General features: G+C 32.2%; 4 protein-coding genes and 1 long non-coding RNA gene across 9 annotated transcripts; 2 read left to right on the forward strand and 3 right to left on the reverse strand.

The window, feature by feature from the left end:
• Positions 1-761: 761 nt before the first annotated feature.
• Positions 762-2,066, forward strand: LOC125063411 (FUN14 domain-containing protein 1A). Its single transcript, XM_047669844.1, has 3 exons — positions 762-990; positions 1,063-1,258; positions 1,788-2,066. Exons 1-3 carry the CDS (start codon positions 848-850, stop codon positions 1,968-1,970), a joined length of 522 nt encoding a protein of 173 aa, XP_047525800.1. The 5' UTR covers positions 762-847; the 3' UTR covers positions 1,971-2,066.
• Positions 2,067-2,139: 73 nt separating this feature from the next.
• On the reverse strand, positions 2,140-4,346 carry LOC125063398. Of its 3 annotated transcripts, none has more exons than XR_007119513.1 (5): positions 4,071-4,346; positions 3,819-4,000; positions 2,662-2,763; positions 2,460-2,552; positions 2,140-2,360 (listed from the first exon to the last, which is right to left on the reverse strand). XR_007119513.1 is itself a non-coding variant. In XM_047669829.1 (5 exons), the coding sequence occupies exons 1-5, from the start codon at positions 4,265-4,267 to the stop codon at positions 2,156-2,158; spliced, it is 678 nt and encodes a 225-aa protein (XP_047525785.1). In that variant the 5' UTR covers positions 4,268-4,346; the 3' UTR covers positions 2,140-2,155. The 3 variants fall into 3 exon arrangements, 2 of the variants coding, with proteins under 2 accessions (XP_047525785.1, XP_047525776.1); XM_047669829.1 differs by having other exon boundaries at positions 4,172-4,346; XM_047669820.1 differs by having other exon boundaries at positions 4,163-4,346.
• A 1,664-nt stretch (positions 4,347-6,010) lies between these two features.
• On the reverse strand, positions 6,011-7,352 carry LOC125055284. Its single transcript, XR_007117842.1, has 2 exons — positions 7,143-7,352; positions 6,011-7,006 (listed from the first exon to the last, which is right to left on the reverse strand). It is a non-coding gene; the product is annotated as an uncharacterized LOC125055284 (long non-coding RNA).
• Positions 7,353-9,620: 2,268 nt separating this feature from the next.
• Positions 9,621-11,907, forward strand: LOC125050015 (nuclear speckle splicing regulatory protein 1). Its single transcript, XM_047649590.1, has 5 exons — positions 9,621-9,806; positions 9,894-10,035; positions 10,272-10,469; positions 10,547-10,712; positions 10,893-11,907. The coding sequence occupies exons 1-5, from the start codon at positions 9,793-9,795 to the stop codon at positions 11,420-11,422; spliced, it is 1,050 nt and encodes a 349-aa protein (XP_047505546.1). The 5' UTR covers positions 9,621-9,792; the 3' UTR covers positions 11,423-11,907.
• Positions 11,437-17,487, reverse strand: LOC125049989 (negative elongation factor D). 3 transcript variants are annotated; one of them, XM_047649584.1, is made up of 13 exons: positions 17,421-17,487; positions 17,125-17,206; positions 16,676-16,901; positions 16,350-16,459; positions 15,237-15,344; positions 14,907-15,056; positions 14,551-14,681; positions 13,728-13,915; positions 13,243-13,483; positions 12,934-13,144; positions 11,960-12,100; positions 11,657-11,786; positions 11,437-11,581 (listed from the first exon to the last, which is right to left on the reverse strand). In XM_047649584.1, the coding sequence occupies exons 2-13, from the start codon at positions 17,179-17,181 to the stop codon at positions 11,559-11,561; spliced, it is 1,716 nt and encodes a 571-aa protein (XP_047505540.1). In that variant the 5' UTR covers positions 17,182-17,206; positions 17,421-17,487; the 3' UTR covers positions 11,437-11,558. The 3 variants fall into 3 exon arrangements, with proteins under 3 accessions (XP_047505540.1, XP_047505532.1, XP_047505545.1); XM_047649576.1 differs by having other exon boundaries at positions 17,343-17,480; XM_047649589.1 differs by having other exon boundaries at positions 17,386-17,449.
• Positions 17,488-19,320: the final 1,833 nt, after the last annotated feature.

Genomic DNA, 19,320 nt, shown 5'->3' on the forward strand with positions numbered 1-19,320 from the left:
CCACCCCTAAATTTTTTATTTTATTTTTTAGACAAAATTTTTAATTTCTATTTTTTTATGATACAACATTAAAAAATACATACAACCCCTAATTTTCACCCCTCTACGATCAACCCCTATTTTTTATTATAAATGGTATACATGGCAAAACCACGTTTGCCGGATCAGCTAGTTAAGTTATAAATTTCAAGAATAAGGCGGTCTATATGCTAAAATTGTGTCCAATCCGAAGTTCTCATGAAGCCGCACGAATGCGCGCTGATTCGCGAGAATACGCACTCTTTTACGTGTAGTAATGGGCATGAAGTGGCATGAACAGTAGTGCTATTGAATCACTTGCCAGTAAATTTTTGGCTTTTGGATTAAATTGAGTTACTGATGACGGTGGCGACTGGCGTTTTATAATTGACTGGTTTCTGTTTCTAATTTACTGTTTTTAGGTAGGCAGTGCCTGCTGCTACACGTAGTTTGCCTAATATACATAGGAACTGAATATAAAGAATTGGATACATAAGATCATTTAAGTTTTAACTTATTATTTAAAAGCATACACATTTTTTTAAAGATACCTACGTTAAAATTATAAATTTGAATATTAAAAAAACTATCGCATTGTTCACAGTTCTCACTTCTCAGTAATTTTTTTATTTATCTCTGGCGTGCGGTATAATATATATAGAGGCGACTGGCAGCGATGTCAGAGTCAGACGTCAGTGACAACTGACAGCAGACAGATTTAATCTTTGGCCAGAACTCAGAAGTACAGAGTGAAGAGTCTGGTCAACTACGAATCGGGATTTAATCTAAGATAATTATTATACCTTTAGACGTATTTATTTCATGAAAAATGGCTAAACCCAAAAATGAGGACACCTCGGAAGAAGCCAAGAAAATTGTCGATGACGCAAAAAATTTCATTGAAAAGGCTATTACTGATATTGGAAAAACATCTGCAACAAAGCAGCTAATTTTAGGAACTGCGTCAGGGTGGTAAGTAATATCATTGATTAGTCATTGAATCAACACTTAATCACCACAAATGTAAATTCGAGATGTTTGCAGGATAACAGGGTTTATTTCTATGAAAATAGGAAAGCTAGCTGCTGTAGGCCTTGGAGGTGGTGTAATCCTATTGCACATTGCTAGTCAAAAGGGCTATGTTGACATTAACTGGGATAAAATAAACAAGAAAGTTGACAAAATTACAGACAAAATTGAAAAAGAGGCTACAGGAAAATCACCAGATTGGTTTGAAAAAGTGAGTACTGATTTAAACACTAAGTGCTTGACTGCATCTTTTTTTTTAAAATTTATAATTTGGTAAGAACACAAAACCTTTTTGTTACAGGTATTTTTATTTGTCAAAGCTAATTCATATTATTCAGCAGGCTTTGCAGGAGGATTCTTTTTCGGAATTGCATCTTCATGATTTTTTGCTTTAGTTAATGTGAGTTAAGATATATTATATTTGGATGCAGTCAAGCATACATTTTTTTATCAATTGTAGATGTACTATTCCATTTTTATAAAATATATTGGTCTTAAGGTTAAATAATACCAATTCTGAGCTGTCCTTTTTATCATAGTCCAATCTCCATTTGATGAAGAAGAGTACTCTGTTAAAATATTCATTTTGTTATACTTTTTAACATATTGAAGAGGGTATGGTGCATAGGTAGAACTCAAACCTTACAAACCAGGTCACAGTGCAAACTAGATTAATACATATAGTATCATCATTTAGTGTTTGAATTGTATTAGCTATGAATATATAATTTTTATTTCAGGTTGAACGATTTGTTGATCGAAAGATGGATAAAGCTGAAGAACTATTAAAAAAAAGGGAGAAAAAGGCTAAACACTGGTACAATAATTTTGTTGGTGATGATCAATACCGTGCCACTGAGTCCCACGTCTTCTTAGCTTCATTTGCAGCTGGTATGGCCATAGGCCTACTTTGTGGTCAATAAAAATTTATTTATTCATAAAAATCTTAGAATTATAGGCTATTAATATTCATAAGACCCTTCTCATTATTGTAATAAATATTGTTTGTTTATATGTAACAAGTATTATTTTATTTATCACCAGTATAATATTGTTTATATATAGTGGTTTTGTTTTAATAAATAGTAGAAATAATTAAAACGTTTTATTAAACATCAGTCACATGCTTATAATGATTAAAAAGTTCAATTGGGGTAAGAGTTTCTAAGAAGCTTGTGTAAGATTGAATATAATTTCTTCTTATTCTCGTGGCAGCCCTTTCATACTGGCCTTTTACCCCTCTTGAAAGTGCATCCCATGGTATTATATTTTCAGTACTTCCATTCAGTAGATTATAAAAGTCTTTATTTGTCCTAAAATAAAAACAAGACTAAGAATTTATTGACAAATTCCTCATGAGTATTCATTATATAGCATAATATTATTAAAATCATCAAGAGGTTAAATGTTACCTAAAGGCAGGTGGAGTTGGTTCAAGCATTAAAGCTGGAAGTTGTTGAATTAAGACATTTTCTTGATTTTCAGGCTCATACAAAGGTGGTTGTCTAAAATAAAAAGCAAGTTTATTAATAAAATTAAACTTTTCATTAAGGTTATGAACTTACTTATTGATATAAATATAATAGCAATGTAATGTGTAAATATAATACTTACAAAGAATTTGATGTTATGCTATTAATGCATTTCGTTAAATCTTCACACTCATTACCAGTATGTTTTAAAATATCATCATTAGAGAAATTCAATAAATTTGATCTGCAAAATTAATTATTCAATTGAATTATATAAATTCTATTCATAATTAATAATAAAATTGGCTGGATTTTCAACAGGCGTAACCAACTAATGCCAAATGATTTTGTCTCAAGCCCTCTGGACAACTGGCATATGCACCATATCTATTCTAATTCATTAAACGCTGTAGTGATATCAAATTGGTAGCCAAACATAACATCTAGATGTTTAACGCTCAGTGATTCAATTTAATAACAATAAGTTAATTGCTATATTATGAATTAAATGCCTGTATTCACCTACAACTGTAGCTAACAAGTAACTTATATTATATATACAATCAAACCTGGATAAGCGAGAGTTCAAGGGAGCACAATCTCATTCTCGCTTATAGAGGTTTCTCACTAACCCGAGTTTCTCGCTAATGTAGGTACATGGGCAGCGTTTCTCTCTTATGAGGTACGCATCAATAACTAAGTCACAGTATATATTTCATTTAGAACTTATTTACAATTTAAAAATCCGTCATTTTCGATTGGGTTTCTGTTTTTGAATTTTGAATGTTTTTCTCTAACTCATAAACAATGGTAGGAAGTTCCACGAAAGTTAAGAATGAGTCATAAAATAGCAGATGTTAAATTTGTCATTTGTTACTGTATGTGTGTATCTTTTATGTATGTATGTATTTTTATTGTAGGTATAGTTCCTCCTAAATAATATAAATAAGCTCGACTATCGCTAATAGAGGTATAGATAAGTAGCAGTCTCACTTACGGAGGTCCATGAGGGAAAAACGCCTCTCTCTTACAGAGGTTTCTGTTTTTGGCTAATAGTGGTTTTGGGAGCTTAAAATGACGGGTCCCGGATATTACTCTCACTTATAGAGTTTTCTCACTTACCCAGGTTTGACTGTATATAATAATTTTGAAACTTTAATATATTATGAAACATATTTTTTTAAAATAATAAATGCAAATGACTGGTCATCTTGGAACTGATTATAAATAAAAAGTGACATTTAGATCTAAGTAACCATATATTTGTACATATTATCATACTTTCCAGGTTCAACTTACATTGAATTATTTACCTCAGCCTGTCTAAATATTTTCTTAGAAACTGGCACCACAGTTCTAAGCTTTTCTGCAAAGTTTTTCTTTAACTTAAGTTGTTGACTTTGAAATCTTGTTGTTATAATTTGCTTTTTCTTTGAATTCAATTTTAACCAGGATATAGTAGCTTCAGTTATTAAGTTTTTCTGTAATTCAACACAAACTAGTTAACCAAGTAATTGTCAAGTTAGACAGTAATAATATTACTGCGATTACCAATGTGCAGTCTTAATAGTACACTTCACCGTTCAGGTGGTGACTGGTGAGGCTGGAAGCTGTTCTGGTAAAACCACAATAATTAAGCTTACTTTTCTTATTTTTCTGCCATGTTTTTCTTTTCTTAATTTCTTCATGGAAAATAAGTATACATAATATTCTAGAACGGATTTCGGGTTTTTATTACGAAATCCCATTTATGTTATTGAACTATTTCCTTTAAAACTTGTATTCTTTTTTTTTAGGCTATTTAATATTTTTATTTATTGAAGACGTATAATGATTAATGGTGTAGTTTGCGCCTATAATCTATATATAATGTAGTCTATGGTTTGTATTCTATAAGCTATCCTAATCCGGATTGTCTCCCTCATAGTTGGCCTAAAGGTCTAGATACCAGGCCATAAATTCAAAAAAAAAAAAAAACCTCCCTCATAGTCTATAAATTCTCTTCATTCATACGACAAATTTCTTCACATCCTACTTGTTCTCCAAAATAATGGAAATTATCGATAATAAGGATTACGGCGTTCACCGTGGTTGTTCAGCTGGAAATTGAGTCAAAACTGGAGGCGCTAGCGGTTAGTTTGGCTAAAGTGAACTGTGAAAGCCTTCCATTGGGTGTGGCATAAAGCGCTTCACTCGAGATGACGCGCAAACTTGTGTCTTCTTGAAGTTAAATTGGACCAGATTTAGTCGACCCCAGTCCGAGAACCACGTTGCATCCAATTTCAGTATCGACTTCAAGCACCAGTTTGTTCCGCTACTGATCGATAACTGCCCGAGAAATACCTACAAGGTTAATATAAAGAGTATCCCCAGTGCTATCATCCTCATAGCAATGAATGTTGCTAAGTTGCAACATGTCATTAATATGCAGAAGAAAAAAGAGATAGGACACAGCCTAGTAGGACACTTTTTCTAGCGTTTACAGGTTTGAAGTCGGAATATGCTCCGATAATGACGACCTTGATACTCGGATCGGCCAGAAAGCTGGAGATCCAGTTGAATAATTTCTCGGTAAGCCCATAGGCTGGAAGCTTAGAAAGAGCGTTTTGCGTCACACCCTATCGAAGGTTTTTGTCCAAATTAACCGCCTGCGCCTCCCCCTTGAATACATCTATCTATGTGTTACTGTGGTGCTGACTTTGGGGCCAAATAGCTAGGAGTCCATTCTTATTTTTTACTATGCTTCAATTCTTGTTCTAAGGTAGAGTGAGTTTTCAGTGGTTTTTACCATTAAGTAGCATCAACTAAAACATGTTGTCGCATTCGTGTTATGTAATTGTACCGTAGAATGAAAAAGACAAATATATATTTGATTGTATGAACCATAAATATTGTGTATTTGTTGGCAAGGCATTCTCCTTAGGTTTTCCTCCTTTATGTTATACTAGCGGCCCGTTCGGGCTTCGCTCAGGTGGATATTTATTTTTTAAACATTTTTTGTAGATATTGATATGTTCTTTAATATTGTGTAACATTTTTTTATTCTATCATGCAAATTTTTCGCAGCGTATGCGATAAAAGATATTTTATAGGCATTTTTTTACACCTTGGGTACCATTATTGTAGTTAATAGCTTATATTAATCAGTGATAATGTAGCATGCAAATGGTTAGACAATTTAAAAATTTGAGCCAATTCACGTTACACACATACATATTACATACACACAAATCTTTCCTCTATATAATATTAGAGAGTCTGGCTAATGAAAGAAGATAACGAAAAAGCGCGGCAAATTTAATTTTTTTAGTATGGTATCCCTAAAAGTTTAATATATGTTGTGGATTAAACTTACTTGATACTTGATTTTATTTTATTATTTTTTACATTGATAGCAATCGTATTTCTATAAAATTAAATACTATACGTATTAAGTCTTTTACTTTTCTATTGATACTTAAAATGACTAGCATTGCATGGAAAACTAGAACTAAAAATAAACACAACTTTATTCGAAAAAATCAAAATCTGAATCCAAAAAATCAATATGCATAGATAGATTCATCAGAGTCATTGCTGTTATCACTGTCTCTCACATTGATTATGAAACTTTCTAAATGTTCCTCTGTAGTCCTGTCCCTTTCTTTATATTTATTTTCCACATGTACAACACGATCAGTCATTTTCTTTCACTCTTCTGATGTTACATTTTCAAATGACTCTTTAATCACTTGTTCTAACTGCTCTGTAGTCAATTAATTATTTTTATTTGCTACGTTTTGCATATAATACAATGGTATGGGGGTAGTCTTAATACCTCATGACCATTGTGCTTTAAATTTTTATCGGCATCATGTATTGGCTCTGGTTTATACCGTTTTACTAGACAGCAGTTCTGCTTTCGTATGGTACTCTTCAAATTGAATATTATTCAAAGTAAGCCATTCTCTTATCTCATGTTTCCGATTCTGTGTCGTAGGGGCTTTATTTACTATAACGGAAAGGTAACTGACGTTGTCAATAACAATTACACTTGGCTCATTTAAATTGGGCTTTTCTTCTAACCACTTATTGAAGTTGGCAGCATTCATATCATGGTGATAATCAGCCATTTTTGATTTAGTGCTAAATACTAATAATGAGTTCAGCACAGGACCTTTCACCGACCCTGCTTGTATAATTATGTACCTTTTTCCAGATGAAATATTTTGTTGCAAATAGCATCCATGTCAAAATTGTCCAAATGAGACACTGTTGGTTTATGAGGTCGTTTTTTTCCAGGTGTACTCCAGACACCTTGATTTTTTGTCCCTTTTTTTTAATTCTGTGTATTGATATTACACTTGTATTGAAAATCTTACCAGTGATGGAAGCGATTTCTTTAAAGTACTGGTTCTGGGATTCTATTCTATGTTTCTTCTCTAAATCAGTGAGCTTACCAATAGTTCTCACTATTTCATCGACTCCTTCTACATCCTCCAGATTTACTGCGAAAGAAATAAAATATTCTATCAAATAAAACAAAGTTTAGGCTATTATACCTGTTAACTATTCGGAAAAAATATATAATAGAAATAAAAATGAGTAATTGCATGAAGTATCAAGACAATAAATCATACTAACATAAGAAATTCAACACCACACAATCTTGTTTTTGTTAGAATTCAGCTTCTTTTTTTTCTTGGAATTTGGATATCATGCAGAACAATATCTCTCGAACTCCACTTTTAATAGTTTTACTCATATTTAAACACGTAAATGAATAAATGAGAACAATAAACCAATACGAATGTTTGACAACAGCCATATTAAGAAATTGACAATGACATTCTGTGTTGCCATCCGAAAGTTTTTAATTATCTTTCATTAGCCAGACTCTTGTATAGCTATATGATATCAGCGCGCGAGGTGCGTTCCGTTTCACAATTTGACAGTTTCACTTCGATAGACCGAATCATAATCAGTACAATCTACCGATAATCCGGTCAAATTAGACTAAAAAATAGGGGTAAGGTTACAATAATTCGCACTTGGCTGAATATTGGTAGGATTGCTCAATACACGATTATAAAGGAAATGTGAAAAGTCCTCATCGATCCGGCACGTGCAAAAAAATTTACTCCGGGTCAAAGATCACAAAAATGGGTTTTTCGCGATTTTCAGCAAAATGGTAAGTTTTATCATAAAATTAGTTTAGACAAAAATTGTAGATCAGATAATTATCTATAAAAAATGTCCAAATACTTTTTTTCCTAAGAGCCACCGTTCGTTCTATTGGTCAGTGTGACTTAGGTACACATATAAAATATGAAAATATATTGGTAAACAAGCCAATAATGATGCTGATGTGATGATAATTGAAACAGCAATAGATCAATTCAATTCAACAAATACAACTATTGTTGTAGGTGAAGATGTGGACTTACTCGTGTTACTCACTGCTCGAACTTCAATCGAAAAAACTATTTTTTTCTTTAAACCTGGAAAAGCTCAACAACAATCTGTAATATATTCATCAAACAGTTTATCGACTTTTGCAAAGTGTCAAAATCATGCACTATTTTTACATGCAATAACTGGTTGTGATTCAACATCTGCATTTTTCAGGAGAGGTAAAACAACTGTTTTTAAAATGTTTGAAAAACAAAATTTAGTTCAGTGTACTGGAGTTTTTAAAAAGAGTAATTCAACTCCACAAGAAGTTATCACCAACGGAATTCGCTTTCTTCTCGCTATGTATGGAGCTCCTAAAAAAATTACGTGCTTAGATAAATTCAGATATGCATGTTTCGTTAAAAATACTCGAAATAAAAAACAAGTGCAGTTAGCATGTCTTCCTCCAACCTCAGCGGCTGCTCATCAACATCTTTTTCGGGTATATTACCAAGTTCAAGTGTGGCTTGGTAATCAGTTAGACCCAAAAGACTGGGGTTGGAAGTTGGTCGACAATTCATTAGAGCCAGTTCAGACTTTACTTCCACCTGCACCAGAAAAACTACTAAACACCATTTTTTGCAACTGTATAAAAGGGATGTAGTGCTAAATGTGGTTGCAAAAAAGTTGGACTGTTTTGTTCTGTAGCATGTACTAACTGTCAAGGCCGGTCATGCTCCAATGTTGAATTGCCAACAATTGAAGATTCATTTGATATTGACGAAGAGACATGCGATGTGTCATTATTGGGACAATTTATTAACACCCAGAATGAAGAAGATAAAAAGAAGGAGAAGGAAGAGAAGAAGGAGAAGGAAGAGAAGAAGAACAAGAACAAGAGAAAGCAGAAGTTAATGATGGTTTAGATTTAGACGGATAAATTTTCTTATTTTTTGTATTTTACACCCCTTTCATCATTTTCAACCCTTGTCAATATCTACAGTTATTCAATAGTTTCAAATTAAACAGAATCATAAAAGATCAGTGGAATAGGCCTACCGGGGAAACCACATTAAAAAAAAAGCGCTAAGTACACTACCAAATCAAAGGTGGCGTGGAAACGTGTGCATATTATGACGATTACAACTCTTTCAACTTTTTGAATTGTTATATCTCAAAAACGGTGGCTCTTAGGAAAAAAGTATTTGGACATTTTTTATAGATAATTATCTGATCTACAATTTTTGTCTAAACTAATTTTATGATAAAACTTACCATTTTGCTGAAAATCGCGAAAAACCCATTTTTGTGATCTTTGACCAGGAGTAAATTTTTTTGCACGTGCCGGATCGATGAGGACTTTTCACATTTCCTTTATAATAGTGTATTGAGCAATCCTATCAATATTCAGCCAAGTGCGAATTATTGTAACCTTGGATGTCTAAATTGACCGGACTACGAATATAATAATACGTTAAATTGTAAGCAGTACGTTGAGGTTCACAAATCACAATCTCGCGAGATAGATTACAACCTAACGGAATTTACAATTTTACGATGATATATAAACTTATCTTATGAATTGATCTTTTATTTTATACATTTTTTTCCATTCCTAAATTCCATTCCATCCGATAATTAATTTTTTTTACCTGTTTCTGTTTTTACCCTGTGCCACAATGCACAAACCGTGTGGACTGTGGGCCATAAAAAAAAAGAATCTTTTACAAGTTTTACATTTGTGATTTGAATTTTGATCAGTTTATTTCTAGAGTCTAGACTCTAGAGTCAACGCTATATACTTGATAATTTATATGTGGGTTTAACTCTTTAGAGCTGGAGTCTGCAGCAACAAAATATATGTACTTGCATCATTTAAGTTATCTAACCTTATTTCATAATGTCTAACAAAAAGTGAGTATATACTGTCGTAATATTCAAGAACACGTAATCTTGCGGGTTCTAGCCTCTAGGTTTGCATTGTTATTTTGTTTATTTTAGGTATGGCCTAATTATCCCTGAAAAATCACATCTTCCAACATTCCAGGCATCACGTAATGTTTTTGGGAATGATTCTGACTCGGAAGATGAATTCAAGAAAAAACATGTTCTATTGAAATCAAGTGATGCTGCTAAAAGACAGGTACTCCCGTTTTTTCAACCTACTACACCTGTTGTGTTCATTATGTAAACTTTGCTTGTAAATGTTAATTAATATTATGGCAAGAGAAGCTAACTGGATGCATCATACTTTAACCAATATTGTAGAAATAAATATTTTTTCATTTATTTAAGACGAAAATATAAAAAACTTTTGGGTTAGAATTTGTGTTAGTTAAATATATCATAAGAATATTTTCTAAAATATATAAATTTCAGAGCAAAATTGTACAAGAAAAGGCTATACTAGAAGATCCAACTGTTTACCAATATGACGAGATTTATGATTCTATGGTTATACAAAAGGAAAATAAAGTAATTAAGAGTAAAGAGAATAAAAATCCTAAATATATAGAAAACCTGTTAAAAACTGCAAATAAAAGGAAAATAGAAAATGAGCGGAGGATTGAGAGACAAGTAAGGACTGTTTGATAAGTATGACTAACTAAGAGCATTAAGTGAGTAATAAGTAATCATCATTGTTTATCTTTAAGATTCAAAAAGAGAGAGAACAGGAAGGTGAAGAATTTGCTGATAAAGAAGTTTTTGTCACATCAGCATATAAAAAAAAACTAGAAGAACTGCGATTAGAAGAAGAAAAAGAAAAACGGGACGAATATTTAGAAAAAATTGGAGATGTTACACAACAACAAGATTTGGGTATGTTTTATAATTCACAATTTATAAATGCTATTCTGTAGTCTTAACACCATACATTTAGTGAAATAATTACTAACTAAATCACTAGTAATCATTTTGATTGTAGACACAAATATTTTTTTTCTTTTTTATGTTTTAAGAACAGTTTTATTTATTAACATAAATCTGTTATAAAATCAGGTGGATTTTATCGACATCTTTACGAGCAAAAGTTAGGTTTTGATAGACCTCAAGATGATAGTAAAGAAAAGCCTGAAGAAAAACAGTCGGAATTTTATATAGATAAATTTCAAGAAAATAAATCTGATAGCTCACCAGTTTCTAAGAAGAGGAACTATAGAAGACAAAGGAAATCATCAAATGATGCTAATATATCAGAGGGTGAGATAGAAGATTCTGACGATGAAATAAATCAGAAAAAACTTAAACAGACAGAAGTGAATATTGATGCAGATTCAGACTTCTCAATTGACGAATCTAGTGATGATGAACAAAAGCCAAAGACTCCTAGTTCAAAAACAACTGACAATGAATTAAAAAAACCTGATGATATTGAAGTTAGAGGTGGAGAAGCTGAAAACAAAGTTGAACCAAAACTTGAAGTAGAAATTAAATCTAAACTTGATATTTGGAAGAAAAGAACTGTTGGAGAAGTATTTGATCAGGCTTTAAAAAGGTATTATGAGAGGAAAGCAGCTAGAGGAAGCTAAGAAATGGTTCAAGAAAAGCTATTAGAATTTTATTTAAGAATATAATAATAATTGTAAAACTAAGTAAAATATTTTATAAGTATTATAGCTAACAACATTAAATTAGTTTCCTTTATTTATGTTTCAATACTGCTACTTAGTAATGTGCCTTGCAGTGAACTGAAACAACAAAAAAATATGGTATTTAATGGTTTTTAATATTTTATGCCATTAATATGACAAAAGAATACTAACCAATAAATTCTGAAACAGGATCATTTTCACCTTCAGCCCTCATAGTACCTGTAATTTCTTCATTTTCTACCATAGGTAATACCAATTGTACAAATTCAGGAGTAAATGGAGGAGCTATTGCATCCAATACCTGCAAAAAATTATATTTCCTTAATCATAAAACACAAGAAGGAATTAAGATTTTGTTCAATTAAATTTCTTGCACTTCCATTGTAAAATTTGAAAAAAATAAATGTGAGTTACATTATTAATAATGTTTATTTGTATAGTATGTAACCTGTGATAGTAATAAAATATACTGACCTCTGTCAAAAAATACCTAATCAAAGATAAGTCGACATCTCCACGGCTTGTGCAGTTTTTAATATACAGTAAAACTGGAACAACACAGCCTCTACTTAACAAATTTACCATGCGGTCTAAAAGCATTTTCCGCAACTCCAACTGTGAAATAAATACATATATATATAATAAATAAATTACTTTTCTATTGCTAGCGATTTGGTATTGATAAATGTGTTTGCTAATGTTACTTTTCTATAAGTAACCAAATTTTCTAATGATTTTCTTTGGTAATTAAATAAGTTGCTATATATAATAAAAATCAATTCACATAATCATTTAAAGTCTAACAGAACTAAACATGTTAAAGCCTAATCAATAGTTCTGTTTCCAGAAATAAGTTGGTTAGAGTTTAATAAGGTGCCCAAAAGTTTTCGTACTAAAAGAATGCACAAGATACAATAAATATGTTAAAATCCAAGGGCCGTATTTCCACTCATCTGTGCCTGTGCCGGGGAAGCCGTTAATTTGTCTCGTTTTTTAAGTCACATTTTAGCTTTCTTCCCCTGCCAGCCCAGAAAAACTGCATGTGTACTCTGTTATATATTACGTATAAACTGATTCTTCGTTCATGCGAAAATTGTTGAGGAATTCTTTGAGAACATTTTAATTTTTTTATGTATTGGATGAATCCAACATTCGACATCTCTTCGTTGGTTTTTGCGTCTTAGATGTAATAAATATAACAAATATAGTCGACGGCTTGACGACGCCATTGTTATACCTACGCCTAGTACGTGTCGTCGAGCTGAAGTCCGTGTTAGTACTGTACCCAAAAACCGGCATCGACACTGGCTCAGTGGAAGAACGAAGCCCCGAAACGCGACCGGCGCCGCCTCGGCTCCAGGTGCCAGGCCGGTGAGAGGATAAATGGCCAAGGTCAGCAATACACAGCATACAGCCAACTATAGTATATATGTGCGCTAAGCTAGTACCTGAACTAAAATTTCCAGATCTTCTTGTTTAGACTCAAAGAGCTTTATTAATAATTTTAACAGTCTGTGATGGAGTAATGGGTGACAGGAAGCAACCTCGTCCAATAACGCTAAGTGCACAGGACAATGTTCCGTGCACAACTTGAAGTATGATGGCTCTGTGACCACACATTCTACCCATACAAGTACTCCCATTCCCACAACTGGGAATCTGAAATCAGACTTATTTTAATATCGAAATATTATAACAACTATTATTACGAGGACAACATTAAATAAAAAATAATAATTTGTAATTACATAATATACCTTATACAATGATAGAGTGAAGGTAGTTCGGCAATCAATTCACTTGAACTGACGGAACTGCAACAGACTGCATGTATTTTCTCAATTGCTTGTAATGTTGGTTTTAATTCATCTTTAATCGGTTTTCCGGGGGTCACACCTTCACACACTGACGCCGAATAGGCCAAAAGGTATGTGTACTTTGACTTATGTTCAGGATTTAGCTTACTTCCCAGCTTATACAAGGAGTCCACAAGCAGTTCTATAATAGTCAACACATGATAATTATACAAATGTTAAAATAAATGTTTGATCACACATCAAATACTGTCCTTTATGTTATTTTCCACTTAAAACAAAGGAAAGCTTCAGGCTTTTTACTCATTCACCTCTATATATGACAAAGTACATTTACATATTACTTTTGGTTATAACAAAATTATATCATCCAGAATAGTTATAATGGTAGCATTTTTATTATACATGATAGTTTTGCATACATTTACCTAAAAACTGTGGTATCCTTAGTAAATGTACGGGTGGTGGTTCCGGCTGATTATATGCGCGAAACAGGACTGATATATCTGCAGGGTTTAGCGCTCCGCGAGATAACATAGCTGCCAGCGCTGTGCGAGCGCCGCGCCACGACTCTCCCGCCGTCAACGCTAGGGTAATCGGCGTAACATCATGACCACTGTTACACAATTAAATATTTAAATATAGTCATAAATAGAAAATAAGAGAAACAAAAGGGCTATACTTACCTAAAATTTCATATTTTATTGAAATGTTATGTCTAGTGTGTAGTATGTTGATGTATAGTAGTGAATGTTTTAACTATTTATAGTATAATAACATTTGTATAATGTGTTTAGCAAAAGTAAGAATCAATGCTCTATAAGTTAAAACTATGAGAAATTAGTGTGGGGTCTATTGGCATAAAATAGGGTATAGTGAGAAATGCAAGTGTCAACTGTGAATCCCACCAGGGATTGAGGTTGGTAGACCTCTTAATTATTGGAGAGAGAGGTACAGTAGGTACTTGAAAGAGGGCCGGTTAGTTTCCTTAAGCAATAAGCATGCATGGTGAATATAATAAGAGTAAAAAGATACAAGATATGTAAGGATCATAGCCAGTGGAGGAAAATTTTAAAATTTCCATAACCACACTTGAAAAAACACAAATAACTTCACAGTGTCACCTGTGGGCTGAGATTATCACCATTCTATCTACCTATTTCTAACCTACATACATGTTTGTAATCAGTTATGATGAACTAAGCAATGCTTGCTTATTATGTAACAAGTCAATAGGTCTTGAAATTTTACCTTTGTTGTGCACATTTTGTAATTTCTTGACTAAGTCTCTTCATAATGGATCCTCCCCTCTGTTCTTGAGAGAGTATGTGAACAATCACTTGACTGTATACATAAGTGTGAGCACCATGACAAACCATTTTCTGAAAAGATTTAATTAACAAAAAGATCCTTTTTACCAAAATGAGTAATCAACATGTTTGATCCAGGTTGCCTGTGTTCAATTTCCGTCAGATAGTATACCATAAGATTATTTGAATAGTAAAACTTTTTAAAATTTTGTAAATAATATATATACATATTCACTATTCATATATATATATATACAAACATTGATAAAGTAAAATTGGTTTTATTCAAATACTTACAGCACACTCATTAACACTATTTTGCCAATCATCTGAACTTTGCAAAAATCCAACTATAGCTGATTTTAAAACTCGTGAAAACACTTCAATTTGTTGAGCAGCAGTTGAAATACTGGTTATTTCCCCTTGAAAACCTGCATCTGATATAAGCTGAAAAATGTATTAAAGTTTTTAATACAAGTATTATAAGAAGATTTGTATGGATTATTGTGTACAATTTACACTTTAATATTTAAATAGAAGTCAGAATGTTATTTGTCTTTCCTTATTCTCATATTATCAATATAGTACAGAAAAAAATTATTAACAAAATTAATTATATAAATGTACCTTTATAGTGAAATTCAACATAAGACAATCTGGATAATCTTCAGCCAATCTGTAAATTAGGGACCTCCAGGTTGGATGTTCTATCATTTCTGTAAGCCATGCAGGGGTCTAAAAGATTCATAATTGTTTGAGATCAATAAAATGAACATTGATATATTAACACACACTTTTAATCTCTACAAAACAAGATTATAAGGGCGCTTTTAGTGTCACGCGGATTTGCTCACGCACGCGGGATTGGACCGCATGCGTAGCATCCGCAAAGAACAATTTCATATAGGTATCTATTGTAAAGCGTGATAAACGCACGCGGGACGCGGGGCGCTGTGCGGGGCGTCACCCCGGTGCGGGGTATCCGCATGCGTAAGCGCTGCCTACAACTTCAGTGCCCAATGCCCATTTTAGAGTCGAGCGGGGCGCACGCGCCGTATTGTACTACCGAAATGAAAATTTATTTCATTTATTATTTAATTCATTTATTATTTCATTTTTCATTTATTTTATTTATTATTTATTTAAAATTTAAAACTTACCTTAATGTAATAGCGAGCCTCTCAATCGGTTGTATTGTAATCCTTCGTAAACTGCTTTTTTGTAGCTTATTCTCAATTTTACACAACAGTTCATCAAAAGAACGAATGGACATTCGAAAGTAATTTTTAAATTTACGTTCATTATTTTGTAGTTTTCCAAAGCGTGTAACAAACGCCCCAGCAAGAAGCCTATTTTCAAGAAAGGGATCAACATGTACTCTTGTCTTCTTGTTTCGTCGTTTGTAAAGTATGTAAGCGACACATATTCTTCTGACATTGATCATTTTTGAACACGTCTATACCGTTACGCAGCCCGTAGAAAACTGAAACTCATGCTGCGTATGATCCGCAGCGTGAAATTTTACGCATGCGGTCCAATCCCGCGTGCGTGAGCAAATCCGCGTGACACTAAAAGCGCCCTAACTTAATGCTCACAATTTAATTAAACTGTAAACAACAGATATTATGAATATAATATTTGATGACTATTATATATTGTTAAATGTGAGTCCAATAATAATTTAAACTGAAAAATTTACTTTTTATTTAGTAAACCAGTGTGTTTTAATATGTTACTTACTTCTCCCTCTTCGGTGAATATTGTGTCTGCCTTTTTGGGATCAAATGTTTTAATTATCATTTCTTTCAAATGGTTTTCTACCATTGCTTGAACTTCAGTGACTTTAACTTCTGTAAGTAGAGTAAATTACTTTTCTATTTCTGTTATAAAATACTAAATAAATTGCTATGTCATATTCAGGTTGTTCATAATAATGCACAGTGACACCTAATTAAATTGTTATCTTGGAGAATACTATATGTCCACACAGACATTTATACAGCTTTGGTTAATATTTTTTATTAAATAGTAGAAGTTAAATTATTTTAAATAGAATATAAATTTACCAGCAAGAATCAGCCACTCTGCTAGTAAATTTGCCATCTGGGCAACAGCACTATAATTATTAGACAGTTGCTCTATAACTTGTTCAGGGTTCCCACCAGCTTGAAAATACCTCTTAAGTTGGCCAAATATACCAGGTTCCATTATGTAATCAGGTGTTTTAAATTTTTCAAGGCACTCTTGCAGCACTTCTTCTGGGTTATCAATAACATCTTCGCCATTGTCATCCTTAAAATGTAATGAAATTTATGTATATGTGTATGAACGTCAATATAATAAAAAACATTGAAATTAGACAATTAAGGTACATTTTGTTAGTATAAACGTGAATATATGTATATAGTGGTTATATGCTTTAAGCTAAGTTCAAGAAGTAATGCTAAAAGTGAGAAATACTTTAATTAGTGTATTTCTAACTTCTAGCATTTTTCTTTTCACATTTAATACATACGTCATACTGAGCGTTGGATGTTTCCCAAGACCGTTCATCTTCATATTGAGTGGGCATCCTAAATTAAACTTAGTTCACAAGCCTGGAAATAAAAGAACACATACAAATTTAAAAATACATAGTTAAATCTTAAAATTTACAAAGTTTACTCATATAAACAGTAATGTAAGTAAACAGTAAGACATATTTATTAGAAATCAAAACACACGAACTCTTACTTTTAACAAATTTACTAATTAAAGTTTTAGATGTTTACTTTACTTTTTAATAATTAATACATTATTTATATCACAGACCAAATAGAGCCTAGAAGTAAACACTAAACACTGCTGGTGCTGGAATACTGACAAATGACAAACTATTATCTGACACATCTTAAAGATTTTAGAATTTTTAAAAATTTATCCACAGACTAGGAAAACCATGTTATATTATACAGTATCAAAGTATTAAAGATTAGTGTGCGTTTTCCAATTACAGAGCATAATGCGACTCAGTGCCGCACAATGCCGCATAATGCTGAAGCTTAATTGGAACGTGAATTAGTTTTCAAATGCATCAGCAGAGTGCGCTAAGTCAGTGTTGAAAAAAAAATGTTCTGAATAGAGTTAGCAACCTCATTAATGTATTAATAATGTTGTTAACAATAATAATTGGTTGAAAACTTTTTACGCTTATTTTAATAATCAAATTATTTCATTAACATTTTTTTACTGAAATAAGAGAAAACCTTTAAAGAATATAAGGTTTTAACAAGCTAAATTAACAGTAAAATATTTAGTTTCATGTAAGAAGTTTACATCATCTACGTTTTCAGTATTTTTTTTAAAATGATTTAAAAAAAAATTATATACTTTTTCAAAACCATTGCAATGTTTACAAAAGTATAATCCTGAAAATTAAATTTGTTTACAGATCCGAATTTTAAAATAAAATTATATTCATATTTTAAATGTGGAATATAAAAAAAGTAACTATTTATCCATACTTATATTTGTTTTTTTTAGCAGTTTGAAATAACTTTAATTATTTTCAAAATCTACGAGGAAACGAAAGCCTTACAAATTTTTCAACAATAAATAATATTTACTAACGAAAATTTCGATTAATGCCAACTTAAAGAAAAACACTGGTAAATTTTCTGTCACTGTGTTGGTATTGATTGCGAGAAGCACGCGAGAGCATAAGTTTTGAGAGTGCTCAATTGTGCGAAGCGTTGCTGTAGTTGGAACATTCAACGTTGAGCATTATGCCGCATAATGCGCTCTAGTGCTGTAATTGGAAAACGCACGACATGTAGTCTAATTTGACCCCAAGAAGACACAAGTTTTTTCACGATTTCCGCTTATCGTCTCTTCGTCCGCCTATGTACAACTAAGCGACATTAAAGGTAAATTTTGCCGTGCACCACCACTACGTGGAACCAGCTGAAGTATTTCCAAACCAATTCGACGTAGGGTCCTTATTATGTTGTAGTTATACTATACTATAACTTATAATTCTTACAATATTATTTTTAAATAGAACTAGGAAAAATCTTTATTAAACTGTATAATTATTTGAAAAATACGTATAAGTATTTTATATATACCACATAAACTACTCTTTTTATAAGTTTCCACATTATCTCTACAGTCTACATTTATATTCATTAATTATTCAGTAAATTTTGACTTGCAGTTCTCAGTAATGCTCGACATATTTTAGCCAAGGTTTTGACGTAGAAGATCTATTTATAATAATAAAATAGTAGGTATTTTTAATAAATTGTTGAAATCATTATTGGAAATGATGATAGAGCGTTTGATGGCTCAATTTCTACTATAAAATAGCGTCTTTATGATAAATAGTTCCATGCCACTTAGCAAACAAAAATCGAGGTGATATCCAAGTCTGTATAACTATCATAGAATAGTATTTGTTATTAATGCAGAATGCCCTTATTGGATTCTCAATAGTTTGTTGAGGAAGGAAAGTTTTGCTCGTTCTCCATCCTAAAGAAAGGATCCTCGACCAGCCAAAACACTGCCCGGCCGTGCCGGCGCTATATCCTTAGAGGTCGGATTAACTTTGTTAGAGCATTTCAGGGTTTGATGTCATCGTCATCATGTAGAATTTAATAATATGGTCCTTTCTAATTTTTCATCGACAATGGAGAAATAATTACACATTTAAAGTTTATTTTTTTTCTAAATG

Source organism: Pieris napi, chromosome 1 (genome assembly GCF_905475465.1).
Source record: "Pieris napi chromosome 1, ilPieNapi1.2, whole genome shotgun sequence".
In the NCBI taxonomy this organism is placed as follows: Eukaryota; Metazoa; Arthropoda; class Insecta; order Lepidoptera; family Pieridae; genus Pieris; species Pieris napi.

What these genes read in the sequence shown, in the direction of transcription:
- LOC125063411 (XM_047669844.1), top strand. Translation starts at nt 848, where the DNA reads ATGGCTAAACCCAAAAATGAGGACACCTCGGAAGAAGCCAAGAAAATT. An exon ending in TTAGGAACTGCGTCAGGGTG is followed by an intron (nt 991 to 1,062) that starts GTAAGTAATATC and finishes AGATGTTTGCAG; the next exon opens with GATAACAGGGTTTATTTCTA. An exon ending in CACCAGATTGGTTTGAAAAA is followed by an intron (nt 1,259 to 1,787) that starts GTGAGTACTGAT and finishes TTTTTATTTCAG; the next exon opens with GTTGAACGATTTGTTGATCG.
- LOC125063398 (XM_047669820.1), bottom strand. Translation starts at nt 4,267, where the DNA reads ATGGGATTTCGTAATAAAAACCCGAAATCCGTTCTAGAATATTATGTA. An exon ending in ATGGCAGAAAAATAAGAAAA is followed by an intron (nt 4,001 to 4,162) that starts GTAAGCTTAATT and finishes GTTGAATTACAG; the next exon opens with AAAAACTTAATAACTGAAGC. An exon ending in CCAACTCCACCTGCCTTTAG is followed by an intron (nt 2,361 to 2,459) that starts GTAACATTTAAC and finishes TTTTTATTTTAG; the next exon opens with GACAAATAAAGACTTTTATA.
- LOC125050015 (XM_047649590.1), top strand. An exon ending in GTGATGCTGCTAAAAGACAG is followed by an intron (nt 10,036 to 10,271) that starts GTACTCCCGTTT and finishes TATAAATTTCAG; the next exon opens with AGCAAAATTGTACAAGAAAA. An exon ending in AGCGGAGGATTGAGAGACAA is followed by an intron (nt 10,470 to 10,546) that starts GTAAGGACTGTT and finishes TTTATCTTTAAG; the next exon opens with ATTCAAAAAGAGAGAGAACA.
- LOC125049989 (XM_047649584.1), bottom strand. Translation starts at nt 17,181, where the DNA reads ATGCCCACTCAATATGAAGATGAACGGTCTTGGGAAACATCCAACGCT. An exon ending in CATCCAACGCTCAGTATGAC is followed by an intron (nt 16,902 to 17,124) that starts GTATGTATTAAA and finishes TTACATTTTAAG; the next exon opens with GATGACAATGGCGAAGATGT. An exon ending in AAGGATACCACAGTTTTTAG is followed by an intron (nt 13,484 to 13,727) that starts GTAAATGTATGC and finishes TGACTATTATAG; the next exon opens with AACTGCTTGTGGACTCCTTG.